The following is a 12,031-nucleotide window of genomic DNA, read 5'->3' as shown; positions in this document are numbered from 1 at the left end:
AAGCGGCGGGGTGGGCATTAAGTGATATATTCGTTATCCCCCATTCTGCTGTTGCTGCCAGTCACCCAACTTCTGGGTCCAGATCCAGCCTGTGAGGCTCCTTACATCTAGATCTGGCTGGTAAGGAGGAGCTCTTTGGTTCAGATCTGGCCCAGGAGCTTGGGTGAGTTTGACATCTATTGTTGGGCATAAGAGTTGGATATTAAGATAGTCTAAAAGAGCAGGAAAATGAATTAGAAGGAGAATAATATCCATTAAGGTAAATGACAAATAATGTTTTGCCCCAGAGTTAAAGTGCACTGGCTCTTTAACAGGTTATTTGTATTATCTAGTTATTGGTATTTGATTATGTGTTCTAAGTACTGCTGTAGGATGGATGTCAAGGGACTAAATAATATACATAAATGTATATAGCTTTATTTGGTATTATTTGTATTAGACTGTTTTAATTAATTTGTATTAGTCAAAGTACTACAATTTCTTCAGAGCTTAGGGAAAGAAGAATATATTACTGACCAAAAATAGACTTTCTTGTTTTTTGAAAAGATTAGAAATTATAGAGCATTGATTCTTCTATTCTTGTATATAGTACAGAGTGAACCTACACTTCTAGAGAAATGTGCTCAACTTGCTTGAATCCTTCTTCCTTTAATAATCTTCAGCATCACCAGCACAAATGGCAAGTAAAGCTTTTTCATAATGTCCTGATGCAAAATTCTGCAAAGAAAAGAATGCTTATGTAATGATAATTTTTCATAATTTTTCATGAGAAAACTTTTTGAGTGTTAGGGAACAGTGACTTAAAGAACCTTATCTGCAAAAGTCTTGTGGCATTCTACAAAGTTTCTAGTCCAGAAGTTCTATTGGCCCAGAAGTTGCTAGCAATTTGGATACCTTAGTTTTTGGATGCCCAACTTTAGGCATCTGAAAGAGGTCTTGTGTTTAGAGGTTGGCTGCTTAACACATTATGAAGTCAGGTTCCTTGACTGTCTCAAAATATACACCCAAAAATCACTGATAATTTTTCAGATATTGGCCCCACATATTTCATGATTTAAGAAAAAAAATCTTGACTTATTTTGTAAAACTTCAGCAATAAAGCTCATTATTGTCTGAAGAAAGGGAGCCAAGAATTCTGATGATTGCCATACAGATGCAAACATTAGGCCAGGTTTTGATCTCACCGATGCATTGAGATACATCCAGACTAACTGTTTGAATAGAGGTCAGTGTAGGTACTCTTGGTATTAAATCAATTTCAATGAAAAAATGTGGCTGATTGTGTTATCAGGAATCTAAGTCTGGCTGATTGTGTTTTCAGGAAACTAAGTCCAAATGAAATAAAACACCAACCCCCGCAGACATGGAACCCAGTTTAATCCCGTTGAGGTTAGCGGCAAAACATGAGTTGACTTTTAGGACTAGGATGAGGCTCTATCATCAAATTTTGTAATTTGTATTAGAGTTTTTTGTTTTGTTTTGTTTCCCTGTAGAACTAACTGATATGATCATTTGGGGTTTCTTTATAGAGAAAAAGAAGCTTTAGGAAGTAATCTGTTTGCATAGCAGTACATTAAGGTGAGGCTGCAATCAATTCAATCATGTCTTCTTTGTCTTTTGCAAAATAAGACATGAATAGAGGAGTCCCAGATGTGGTGAAACAGTAAGGGCAGATACAGAGAAGCCATATAATGTGCGCACATTTGCATTTCTTGAATAATGTGTAAAATTGGTTCTGTGCCTTAGGGTGGATGTGACAAAGGCTCCTGAATATTTTAAGGTACAATGAGTTATGTTACACAAGTAACATAGCCCAGGTAGGGAATTGTTATCATCTTTGGGACACCTGACTTCTAGACTTGGTTGGCACCTGAAGCTACTTTAAATTCTAGTATAGCTACTTGGTTGTTTCACAACCCAAAATGAGAAGAGTAGAACGGAGCATGCTCCTTCAGCACCATTTCCTTGCCCAAATTGCCTCTGGGCGCAGCCCCACATCAGAAAATGTACTTGTGGCACTTACAGCTCAACAAGGTCTACGTCAGTAGTGGAATTCCTTTATTCTAAGCATTTTCAGTGGGCTGTTCTGTCCCCTTCTTGTCCCCTTATCATGCCAGATGAACTGAATTAGTCCCGGGATATAAGAGTGAGTTTAAAATTTAGTAATTCCCAGGGGCAATGATCATAGTTAAAAACACCACTCCCAACATTATTTAGTTCATTCTTCAGTCTTAATTGCTTACTTACTGAAAGTAGTCTGTGGCACCAAACTGATGTAGTTTGTGAGGCTGCGTACTATAAATAATATTTCTGCTTTTGCCTCAAATGACAAGATATGATTCAGAATTAATCCTTGCGGCTGCTCTGGTACCAATATGCTAAACCCACTTCTTAAGCTTTGTACAGTATATATACAAAATAATGAATAAAGACTTACTTTGAGATCATGAAACAGTGATTTTCCATATCTCTCTTTGTAGCGTTGTCTTATAGTCAAGAGATCTATTTCACTTCTGGCAATCAGAATCCTGATGATAGTTTTGTTATGGAAACCAAATTCCTAGAAAGGATAATGCCACGAGGAAACTTAACTGAATGAGTGTATGTAATTCATATATATGCAGATGAGAAAATTAGGTCCACCAGATAGATACTCTAGAGAAATTAGGTCTCTAAATCTTTATTGTAGTGAGCTTTCTCAGCTACATACAGTATATTCATATTGCTGTGTAACAGAGGTCAAACAACTGCCACTTAGCACTGCCAAAACTTTTTTTTAAGAAGGCAGGGTACAGTGGCACTTTAGAGACTAAATCAGGGGTTGGCAATCTACGGCCTGCAAGCCAGATATGGCCCATGGAACCATCAGATCTGGCCCACAGACATAAGGATTTTGGCTGTTGTTGCTTTTCCCATGCCACTGCAGGTAGAAGTGCCAGCTGTGGGTTCTCTCCCATGCTGCCGCGGGGGAAGTGCTAGCACCTACCTTGCTGCCTGCCTTCCTGCCTCTGAGTTCAGGTGGATCATTCTAGCCAATAGCTAAAATAGGTTGCCTACTGCAGGACTATATAATTCAGTAATGTATCAGCTTTCACAGGTAAAACCTACTTTGTCAGATACTGTAAGCAGACTGTCATCTATGAAAGCTTATGCCTTTCTGAACAAGTTAGTCTTCAGTGTGTCTTCCTGTCCTGCCTTCTGCATAATTTAAGGCTAACAGGCTAACTACTAGAATACAGGCTGGACTAGAGATTTTTTGAGTATATTTGCAGATAATCTGAAACTGGCAAGGACTGTGAATACACTGAAGGAAGGAGCACAATTTAGAAAGGGTTTTGACAGATTGAAAAGCTGGGCTGGAGCTAGCAAGATGAAGTTTAATGCTGATGAATGCAAGGTACTCCACCTCAGGGGAAATAAACAAAAACCCAACTACAAAATGGGTGACGTGGTTGGATGACATCTCTATGGGGATGAATCTAGGAGCCTTGGTGGATCACAGACTCAACATGCCTCTGCAGTGTGATGCACAAAAGGTGAATGCAGTTTTGGGTTCCAAAAATAGGAGCATTAGGTGCACAACATGGGAGGTGATAGTGCTTGGGACTGGTTAGGCCTCTCCTGCAGTACTAGGTGCAATTTTAGGCTCTACATTTTAAAAAGAACATGGAGAAGTTAGGGTCCAGAGATGGGGACAAAGATGAAGGGCTTGAAAATCCATCCATATGAGGGGAAGATGAAGGAATTAAGCATGTTCAGCATGTAGAAAAGGTGCTTGGGAGGGGACTTGATAGCAGTCTTAAAATATCTGAAGGGCTGTCATAAAGAAGAGGGAGAATCCCTTTTCTGTCTTTCTGTCTCCTGCTTTACCTGTGGCAGGTTAAGTTGTGCGACAAGGCTGATTGTGTAGTTTTAGTAACTAGTTAGAAAATGGATTTGGATAATTTGGTGGGGCAGTTGGACTAAATGACCTTCAGAGGTCCTGAACAGCCCCACTTTTCTATAAACCTATGCTTCTACTTCTCTTTTTTTAGAGTTAATAATCACTAGGCAGATGCATTTACTTTCTTTAAATATGTGCTTAAGTGTTTAGCTGAATCAGGGCCTCAGTCATTAGTCTGTTTTGTTGACGCTGCCCCCAAGAATGCTGGTGGGATTGTGATTTTTATGTAGAAACCATCCACTCAAAATTAAGCTGAGCTCACTACTCTTTCATGTGAGTAACCAAACAGTTGTCATCTACTGAGCATTGTATTGTCAACTGCAAATCACTTGAGATGTTCCGTTTCCTAGATTCATACAATTCAAAGTACAGTTGCATGGAGGAATGGTGACATCTAGTGGGTAGTTACAATAATCAAAAATCCAAGGTCTTCGGAGGCTCACTACTGACTTTGGGCTATTTAAAGCTCACAGGTTAAATTTCTCAATTAACTAGTTATGCTGTAGCGTGATCTCCCAAAAGCAAGCAGTAAGGGAAGTGCAGAAAGCTCAAGTTACAGCATTTGATTTTCATTTGGTGAGTGTAATATAATCTTTCTAACATCCATCAGGGACTATAGTTTTAAATATTGGAAACCTTAATAAACTCCTGGAATCATGCAAGTATTCTAAATGGAAATCTGACAAAGATTTGATGTAATGTGATTGGCTAATGCACTGTATAACTGTAAATTCTGTATAAGTAAGTATCATTTCACCAAAATCCCTTGCCATATGATTTTGAAATTACTATGGAATTATAATGAATTTTGCTTGATGTTTTTGCAGCTTAATGCACTTTCACAAAAAATATAACTTGAGGGTGAAAATGGAAAATTCCACATTTCACTTGAAAACAGCCCTTGTTTTGTACAACAGTTTGTGGCACTGGCATCAGTTTTGAAATTAAAACAAACTGTGAACAATATAGTGTGATAAAAACTGGTTTTGCCAATGCAAATCAATGAAAAGCTAAGGAAACCTTTTCTATTGAGCTGTATGAAGAATTTTCAGGTACTTGTATATGCATGTACATATATACATATTTATTTACATGGTTCTTTAATGTTTTAGCAAGTGCACACACAAATAGCCTGGCCTGCATATATATAAATGGAGTCCCACTGAAATCTGGTCAGTTTTTTTCCACGTAACAGTTTTTGTACCATGATTTTAGCAGTAATATTTATTAACTCTCTACACAGAAAAGTCACATAAGAAGATCATTCCTATAAGATCATATTGTTAATAAAGTGCACTTTGACATTTGTACACAAGGGGGAGAGAGAGTCTGCAGAAAATGATGGTTTTTAGTTTTCAAAAAGCTAATGCAGTTACCAAGCAAATATTCTTAAAAGAATCTAAAGGTTTCATTTTCTTTTTATGCAGAGCAAAATTACTTTGCTGCTCAAGCACTTTGGCTTTGAAATTTATCTAATTACCAAAAGCTTTAAAGCAAGCAAGCAATACTTAAAAATGGCGCAAACTCATTTTTTTACAACACAGAATGGAATAGTGATACTTACATGGATTGCATTGTGGAGTCTATAAGCAAAGTAGGAAGGCTTATCTCGAACACAAAGAACTGAGAGAGATAATTTAGGTAGAAAAGATTAAATATTAATTTTTCCTGAAATTCTCATATTTTCTAGTTTACTGTAATTACATAAGGCCTAAAATTACATTCAGTTTATTTTCCTGTAATTCTGAGTAAAATGTGTATTTGTGGTTTGAAGGATGACTACTGGATTGAAATTAAATTGATGCACATTGGTGGAAATTCTCCTGCTGTACATAAATCAAGTTTGTGGGTCAGGTTGCCATCTCTACTGAAATAAACACGAGCCTTTCCTCAGAGAGTTTTTCAGACAATACTTATTCCACTCACTGTGAAATTGCCCCCAAAGCCGTTGGAGGCACTGTGCCTCTGTACTGACTTGGACCTGTCTTTCCTTCTTTTGGCATACTGGTCAATGCAGGTTCATCCTCCGTTCAACCAACAGATAAGTGGCTGGTATCTTAAAGATGATTACATTTGTCATTCCCAAAAACCTATTATGTATTCATACTTTTTTCCCCTAAGATGTTCATCAACATCCTATATTAATGTCTTTTAAGCTTTAGTAATTTAGCCATGTTGCCATCTTTGTAAAGGTAGAGAAATATCGTCTTCATTGTGTAGATGGAGCACAGCAAGCTTAAGGGCTTGATTCTGCACCACTGAAGTCATAGTAGTTTTGTCTTTGATTTCAGTGTAAGCAGGATTATCCATTCATGGACTTGAACAGGATGATGTGAGAAGTTAACAGGCAAACTAGGAGTGGAACCCGAGTTTGCTCAATCCCTGCCCAGTGCTGTTCATTTTAATCTTGTCTCACATAAACATGAATCTGTGATTCAGTTTAAATATGCCTTTTTCCACGGAGCATTTTATGTTGGTTCATTGTCCCCCAAATATTCAAAGTTTTTGTTCCATGTAATATGAAAATAAACTACAGGAAAAGGGGAAACAGCACAAAATTTTAATTGACCATGTATACTTTCTTAAGTTGTTATTAATATAAAGATAATATTTTTACCTATAGCTGCCAGTAGTTCTTGAAAGTATCCATCATAGCATTCATTGATGGCATTTATTAGGTCTTGTCCAGCGATATTCTGGAACTCCTGAAAAACTTGAAAGAAACAATATGTTTATTTAACCTTTGCTTTGGTAGGGTGATCATATGGAACAATGTGAAATCTGGGACACTGCCCCGCCATCTCCCTCACACTCAAGTCAGCGGTTCTGCTGCAGGCAGAGGTGGAGGTGGGGTGGCATGGTGTAGCTCTGGTATTAGTATTCAGACAGCTAAGGGAGTCAATGGCCCATTAATGACTGTGTGCGCTTTACTTCACAGGTGTTAACAATCCTCTTCCTTTTTTTAACAGTCATTCCACTAATCAAGGTAACCTCTTATGGGCTAGGGACAGACATTACATGTAAACCAGTTTAAGTGATCAGAAACTGGTTTAAACATGTAACAGAACAGATGTTCAGCGCACATAAATCAGTTTCAAAATGGTTGAAATTGGTTGAAGGGGAACCTGGTTGAATGTAGGACGGATGACCCTGCTCTACCCGAAGAGGACCCCCGCGATGAAACACTATATGGACTGAGACATTTCCTTCAAACCACTTCCTCCACCATTGCAGACCATTGTAACGGGTTTGTGTGTATCTATCTCCTTTCTCTCTCAGCATTGCGAATCCCCTCCCTCCTCACCCCCATCCCTCGATTGTTAGTCCCTTGCTCGGGCAGTCTGTATTTCCCTACCGGCTTTGTCATCTTTTTTGGATTCCCAATCCTAAACATTTACTAATAAAAGTCTATCAGACTTAACTGATTTGGGTCAAACCGGCTTATGCAACATCTGTCCCAGACTCCTTTCTGGTTTAAGTTAAACCACAGTCCTCAAGCATCCCAGATGCTTTGCAGTCCTTGGCGGAGCTTGGCTGTCTGCTCCAGAGAACAGACCTGGCCCTGCCCTTCTGCTTCCTAGCCAAAGCTCTGGCAGAGGCTGCAGGCACAGTAGGTTCTGCCTTGCTTCCCCCTGCCACAACCTCTCTTCACTGCCTGCCATTCAAACAAGGATCCCCTCCCATCTCCCCCAGCACAGCCCCCAGCCCCATGGACCCTAGGCATGTGGTGTGCTAGCTAATGCTGAGAGGTGTCTGTAAGTGTGCATCTCGAATTTCACTGGGACAGGCAGATGGAACAGTGTCCGCTTAGGGCTTTTTGGAGCTAATCAACAGTTCAGCTGCTGATGTCCCTCTGTTTCTTCCTTGTAAAAAGCTGTTTAAGAAGAGCTTGAACTAATGAGAGAGGCCTTTGCTTTGCTGATGGGCTGGTAAACACTGTGTCATCCCCCTGCTGGCGCCCTTGTCTGTCAGGTTTGCAGACAGTATGGAGAAGGAGATTGAAAAGCTCAGTATCATCAACAGATGCATGTGGTGCACACCGCCCTTTGCCTCAGAGTGCTAGCAACACTCCTGCCCCTTGAGCAGTGAGTGGGGAAAAGCCTGTGATGGTGCAGGCAGAGCAGGTGTTTAAGCTCCTCCCTAATCAGAGCATCCTGCTGGGGCCTGGCCATGCCCCCCTCAGCTCAGCATTATGGAAGGGAAGGGAGGGCTGCTGTAGTGCCTCCTGGCTTCTAGCCTGAGCCACTGCAGGCATGTGTCTGAATTTCCTCAGTCCAGAGAGAATGTTTGTGCAGTTGCAAACCGGTTCAACCTCAGCAGGTTAGACTAACCTGCAAAGATTGAATCAATTCAGGTTCAGGCTTTTTGAATGTCTGTCCCTAACCTTAAGGCAATTTTGCTGTCTGCTAGGGCTTCCTATTTCACAGCTTGTGCCACTCCACCACTCTGCCCTGTGCTTGGGATGCTTATTTTAATTTTCACTGGTTGGCTGGGACTGGCTTCCAAAATCTAGGACTGTCGTGGCCAAACCAAGACTTATGGTCACCCTATGCTTTGGTCAATGATTAAACTGCCACCAACTGATTTTATTGGTTTGTACATGTGTTATGTTTATTTCTGCAAAATAACACTTAATCTAAAAGAAAAGGCATTGAGGCCTATCCTGTACTCACTAAGTAGTAAAACCAGGTGGGAAACTGTGCTGCAAGGGCAGCTGACAAGTCTCTGGTATAGCTGGGAATAGCACACTATAGATTGTACCAGGAACTTCTGAATAGCTGTGCAACTTCTGAATAGCTGGGAGCTGCATACCATAGGGGCATCTCCTCCTGCCCCATCCTCCCTGCACTGTGCACACAGTGTAGGCACTCTGCCTGCCTTCTGCTGCGCAGGTACCACTGGCCCTATCCAGCCATATGGGCAACTCAGGCACCTCAGGCCCATTTGAACCATGCTGCCACACCCCAGGGGTGGAGGCAGGAAGTGGAAGCAGGAGGAGAGAGGGGAATCCTGGAAACCCCAGCTGCTAAAGCAGCTGGAGCAATTAGGGAAATGGTGGACAGGCAGACCACATGTTAATCCTTCGGTTAACATGTGTTGTCAACCGTTGTTGTTGGATGTTGTTAACATCCAGTTCTACATTAAAACAACCATCGAGAGTAGTATTGGCTGGATGGAGATAATTTGGTTTTGCAACACCTGTCAAGATTCTGAGATGCTTTTTATCTCACTATGTAATTAAAACCTGTGAAACACTTTCATGAATAGAAATATGTCAAAAACATTAGTTTTCAAGCAGGGAAAAGTCAGATTGAGAAGTAGTGTGTGAGGATGTACAAAGGATGGCACTTTGAATGTTAGACAGTCTTCTGTTAAAAACTTCACAGAAATAGATACAATTTTAGAGAATTTAGCTTAAGCAAAACAGATGGAACAAATGTTGTGTCAAAAGGTTTCAACCATTTATAAGCAAATCTCACTTGTGTTGGAATTGTGTTCTGCCCTTGGATTGAGAGACATGAAAAGGTAGCTTAGCAGCACCTTTGCCACCTCTTCCTCCTGAGTGCAATCTCAGTGCAGTGGCAGGTAAAGTATTAGTTTCACCTTTTTTTTCTCTCCTTATGGAGAATTCATATCTACATCTATTCTATACTGATCTCATTCCTGCATTCCTTACACACCCAATCCTTCTGCTAATTCCAATGGAAATTTTCTGAGCACAAAATTGCTTAGGCTTACAGGTACTAATAATTACAGGCTCTATTTAAATCTGAATATGGAACTTCTCTGTGCCTTCAGTTGTTCCACTTTTTCCTGAAAGCTATATTTTCCTTTTCATCATATACTCAAATAGCTCAATAGTTGGATTCATAAATGATGATAATTACTCATCCACAGCTGTTGGTAACTCTTGTTGCACAGGATCATTTGTAGCACGTTTTTGTGTTCCCCTGTCTTTTGCTGACATGCATCCCAAAGGACCTAATATATCAGAAGTAGAAAAAGGTACAAACGATTATTAGTGCCAGACCACTATAAACAAGCCTATTAAACAAGACTTTTAAAAAAGCCTTTATTTTATTTCATGTTGGAGGAGTTGCTAGCTGGTTGTAGTTACCGTTGCATCCTGAGCAGCCATGGCAGGATCCGCATACCCATCCTCTCTAATTCCCTGTAAGAAAGTTTTCCTCTATTAATTCTTATAAAATACTGAGAGAGAATGAAATTATCTTTAGATTACAATAATCTAGTCTCATTCTGAAATAGTCATTTTGGGCTTTTATATAGAAACAGTGTATGAAAGCTGGTTTCTGCATCTCCAAAATATTCCACTTGTAACAACAGGATGCGTTATGGCATCTCCAAAGTCCATTTCTTCATTGCAGAAGGAGTTATAGTCATGATGGGATTGGCGGCAGGAAGAAAATGTGGAGGTGGATAAGGCTTGGTGGACTGAAAGATCTCATTTTAAAACTTTATTTCAGGAAGGAAAAATTGTGAATAACTAGATGACGTTACTGCTTTATGGAGATACCATAATAGGTGGTTATGATGTAGACCAGTGGTGCTCAAACATTTTCCTTAGCAGAGCCAAATAGGCAGTGGGTGACCCCTCCGTGGGTTGGTGGTGGTGGACCCAATACAGCACCCCAGATGGGTGGTATGAAGCCCAATCTGGCCACATGGAGTGGGGCAGGGGCAGCTCAGCCCTGATCCAGCTTGTGGGGCAAAGAGCCTTGGCACAGCCACAACCTGGCTCTGTGACAGGAGGGTGCAATGACTGAACCCCAATCCAGCACTATGGAAGGGAGGGGGCATGTGCCAGCCCCTCAAGGGGAAGGGGTGTGGATGGGAGGAAAGGGGCATGGCTCCATGGGGAGCAGGAGCAAATGGAGCATGGCCCAAATCTAAACCAGCCATGCAGGGGAGGAGGTGTTGCCTGACCCTGCCGGGGGAAGGCCACGGGCTGGCCCCAACCTAGCCAGGTGGAGGGAAGGGGGAGTGGCCCAGATCTATAGTGGAGGGTGGGGGCAGAAGGGGGGCATGGGCCAGCCCTGAGCCAGCTGTGCAGGGGGAGGGGGTGTAGCTTAGCTCCAACCTGGCTTGGGGCTCAGGGGGGAGTGGGATGCAGGGGCGCCACATGCATATGTTCATGTGCACACACATGCACATAGCAGCCAGGCAGTGGTGGAGAACAGCTGCCTCAGCTTCCTCCAGGTAAGTTTATGTGGGGGCACAGGCAACGCACCAGGGGGCAAGGAGAGCACAGGTGATGCATGGGGGGGAATGTGCCTCCCTGGATTCTGCACCCAAAATGGGCACAGAGTATGGGGCTGCAGACTGGAAAGACCAGTTCCAGGCAGGAGCCACCTCCACAGCCCAGTGGGTGGGACCTGGCATGGGATGGAGCTCCGTGCCATCATGGCCACCAAGGTGAGGCACCCCCTGCCTGCCTGGCAGCAGTGGGGGGCACAACTCTGCACCTCACCCTGGTGGCTATGGTGGTGCAGTGCTCCCTCCCACAGTGGGTCCACCTGCTGGGCAGCGGAAGCAGCTCCTGACAAGGGTGGGCCCAGCAGCAGGTCTGTGCCCCACTGTGGACACAGAAATTGGTGGGGAACATGCTCCCCTTCCTCCCCATGTATCATCTGTTCCCTCCCCATGTGGCCTGTGCCCACAGCCCTCCTTCCCCACACACCCACCCTCTTCCTCATACACTGGGAGCTGGGGGCAGTGGGTCAGGAGTGAGGGGCATCAGCCAGGCCAGAAGGTTTTGGGTTGGGAGTGAGGAGTACCAGCAGGGCCAGGGGGCTGTGGGTTGGGAGTGATGAGCAACAGCATGGGCAGAGGCAGGACACAAACATAGCAGGGCTGCTCAGCACTACAAAGCACTGGATGGGGTAGAGGGCAACCGCAGCTGGATCTGCATTCTGGTAAGTGAAGGGGGCAGGGGGATGTATGATTTTCCATGATAGAAAAACCCAGCCAGTTTTGGGCTCCACAATTCAAAAAGGATGTGGAGAAACTTGAGAGAATCCAGAGAAGAGCCACGTGCATGATCAGAGGTCAGGAAAACAGATCTTATGA

General features: G+C 42.5%; 1 protein-coding gene across 1 annotated transcript in view; it reads right to left on the bottom strand.

The window, feature by feature from the left end:
- Positions 1 to 54: 54 nt before the first annotated feature.
- Positions 55 to 12,031, bottom strand: part of ANXA10 (annexin A10) — a 107,627-nt gene continuing 95,650 nt past the window's right edge. The window contains exons 7-12 of the mRNA XM_019521756.1: positions 10,062 to 10,115; positions 9,832 to 9,925; positions 6,561 to 6,656; positions 5,508 to 5,566; positions 2,438 to 2,560; positions 55 to 717 (exon numbers count right to left, since the gene is read on the bottom strand). Of these exons, the coding sequence (XP_019377301.1) occupies positions 649 to 717; positions 2,438 to 2,560; positions 5,508 to 5,566; positions 6,561 to 6,656; positions 9,832 to 9,925; positions 10,062 to 10,115 (495 nt within the window). The 3' untranslated portion in view covers positions 55 to 648. The remainder of the gene's footprint in view (positions 718 to 2,437; positions 2,561 to 5,507; positions 5,567 to 6,560; positions 6,657 to 9,831; positions 9,926 to 10,061; positions 10,116 to 12,031) is intronic.

This window comes from Gavialis gangeticus, unplaced genomic scaffold (genome assembly GCF_001723915.1).
Source record: "Gavialis gangeticus isolate Ggan-Ray unplaced genomic scaffold, GavGan_comp1, whole genome shotgun sequence".
Classification (NCBI taxonomy): domain Eukaryota; kingdom Metazoa; phylum Chordata; order Crocodylia; family Gavialidae; genus Gavialis; species Gavialis gangeticus.
The sequence above is the reverse complement of the archived record's forward strand: the minus strand, read 5'-3'. Positions and strand labels throughout refer to the sequence as shown.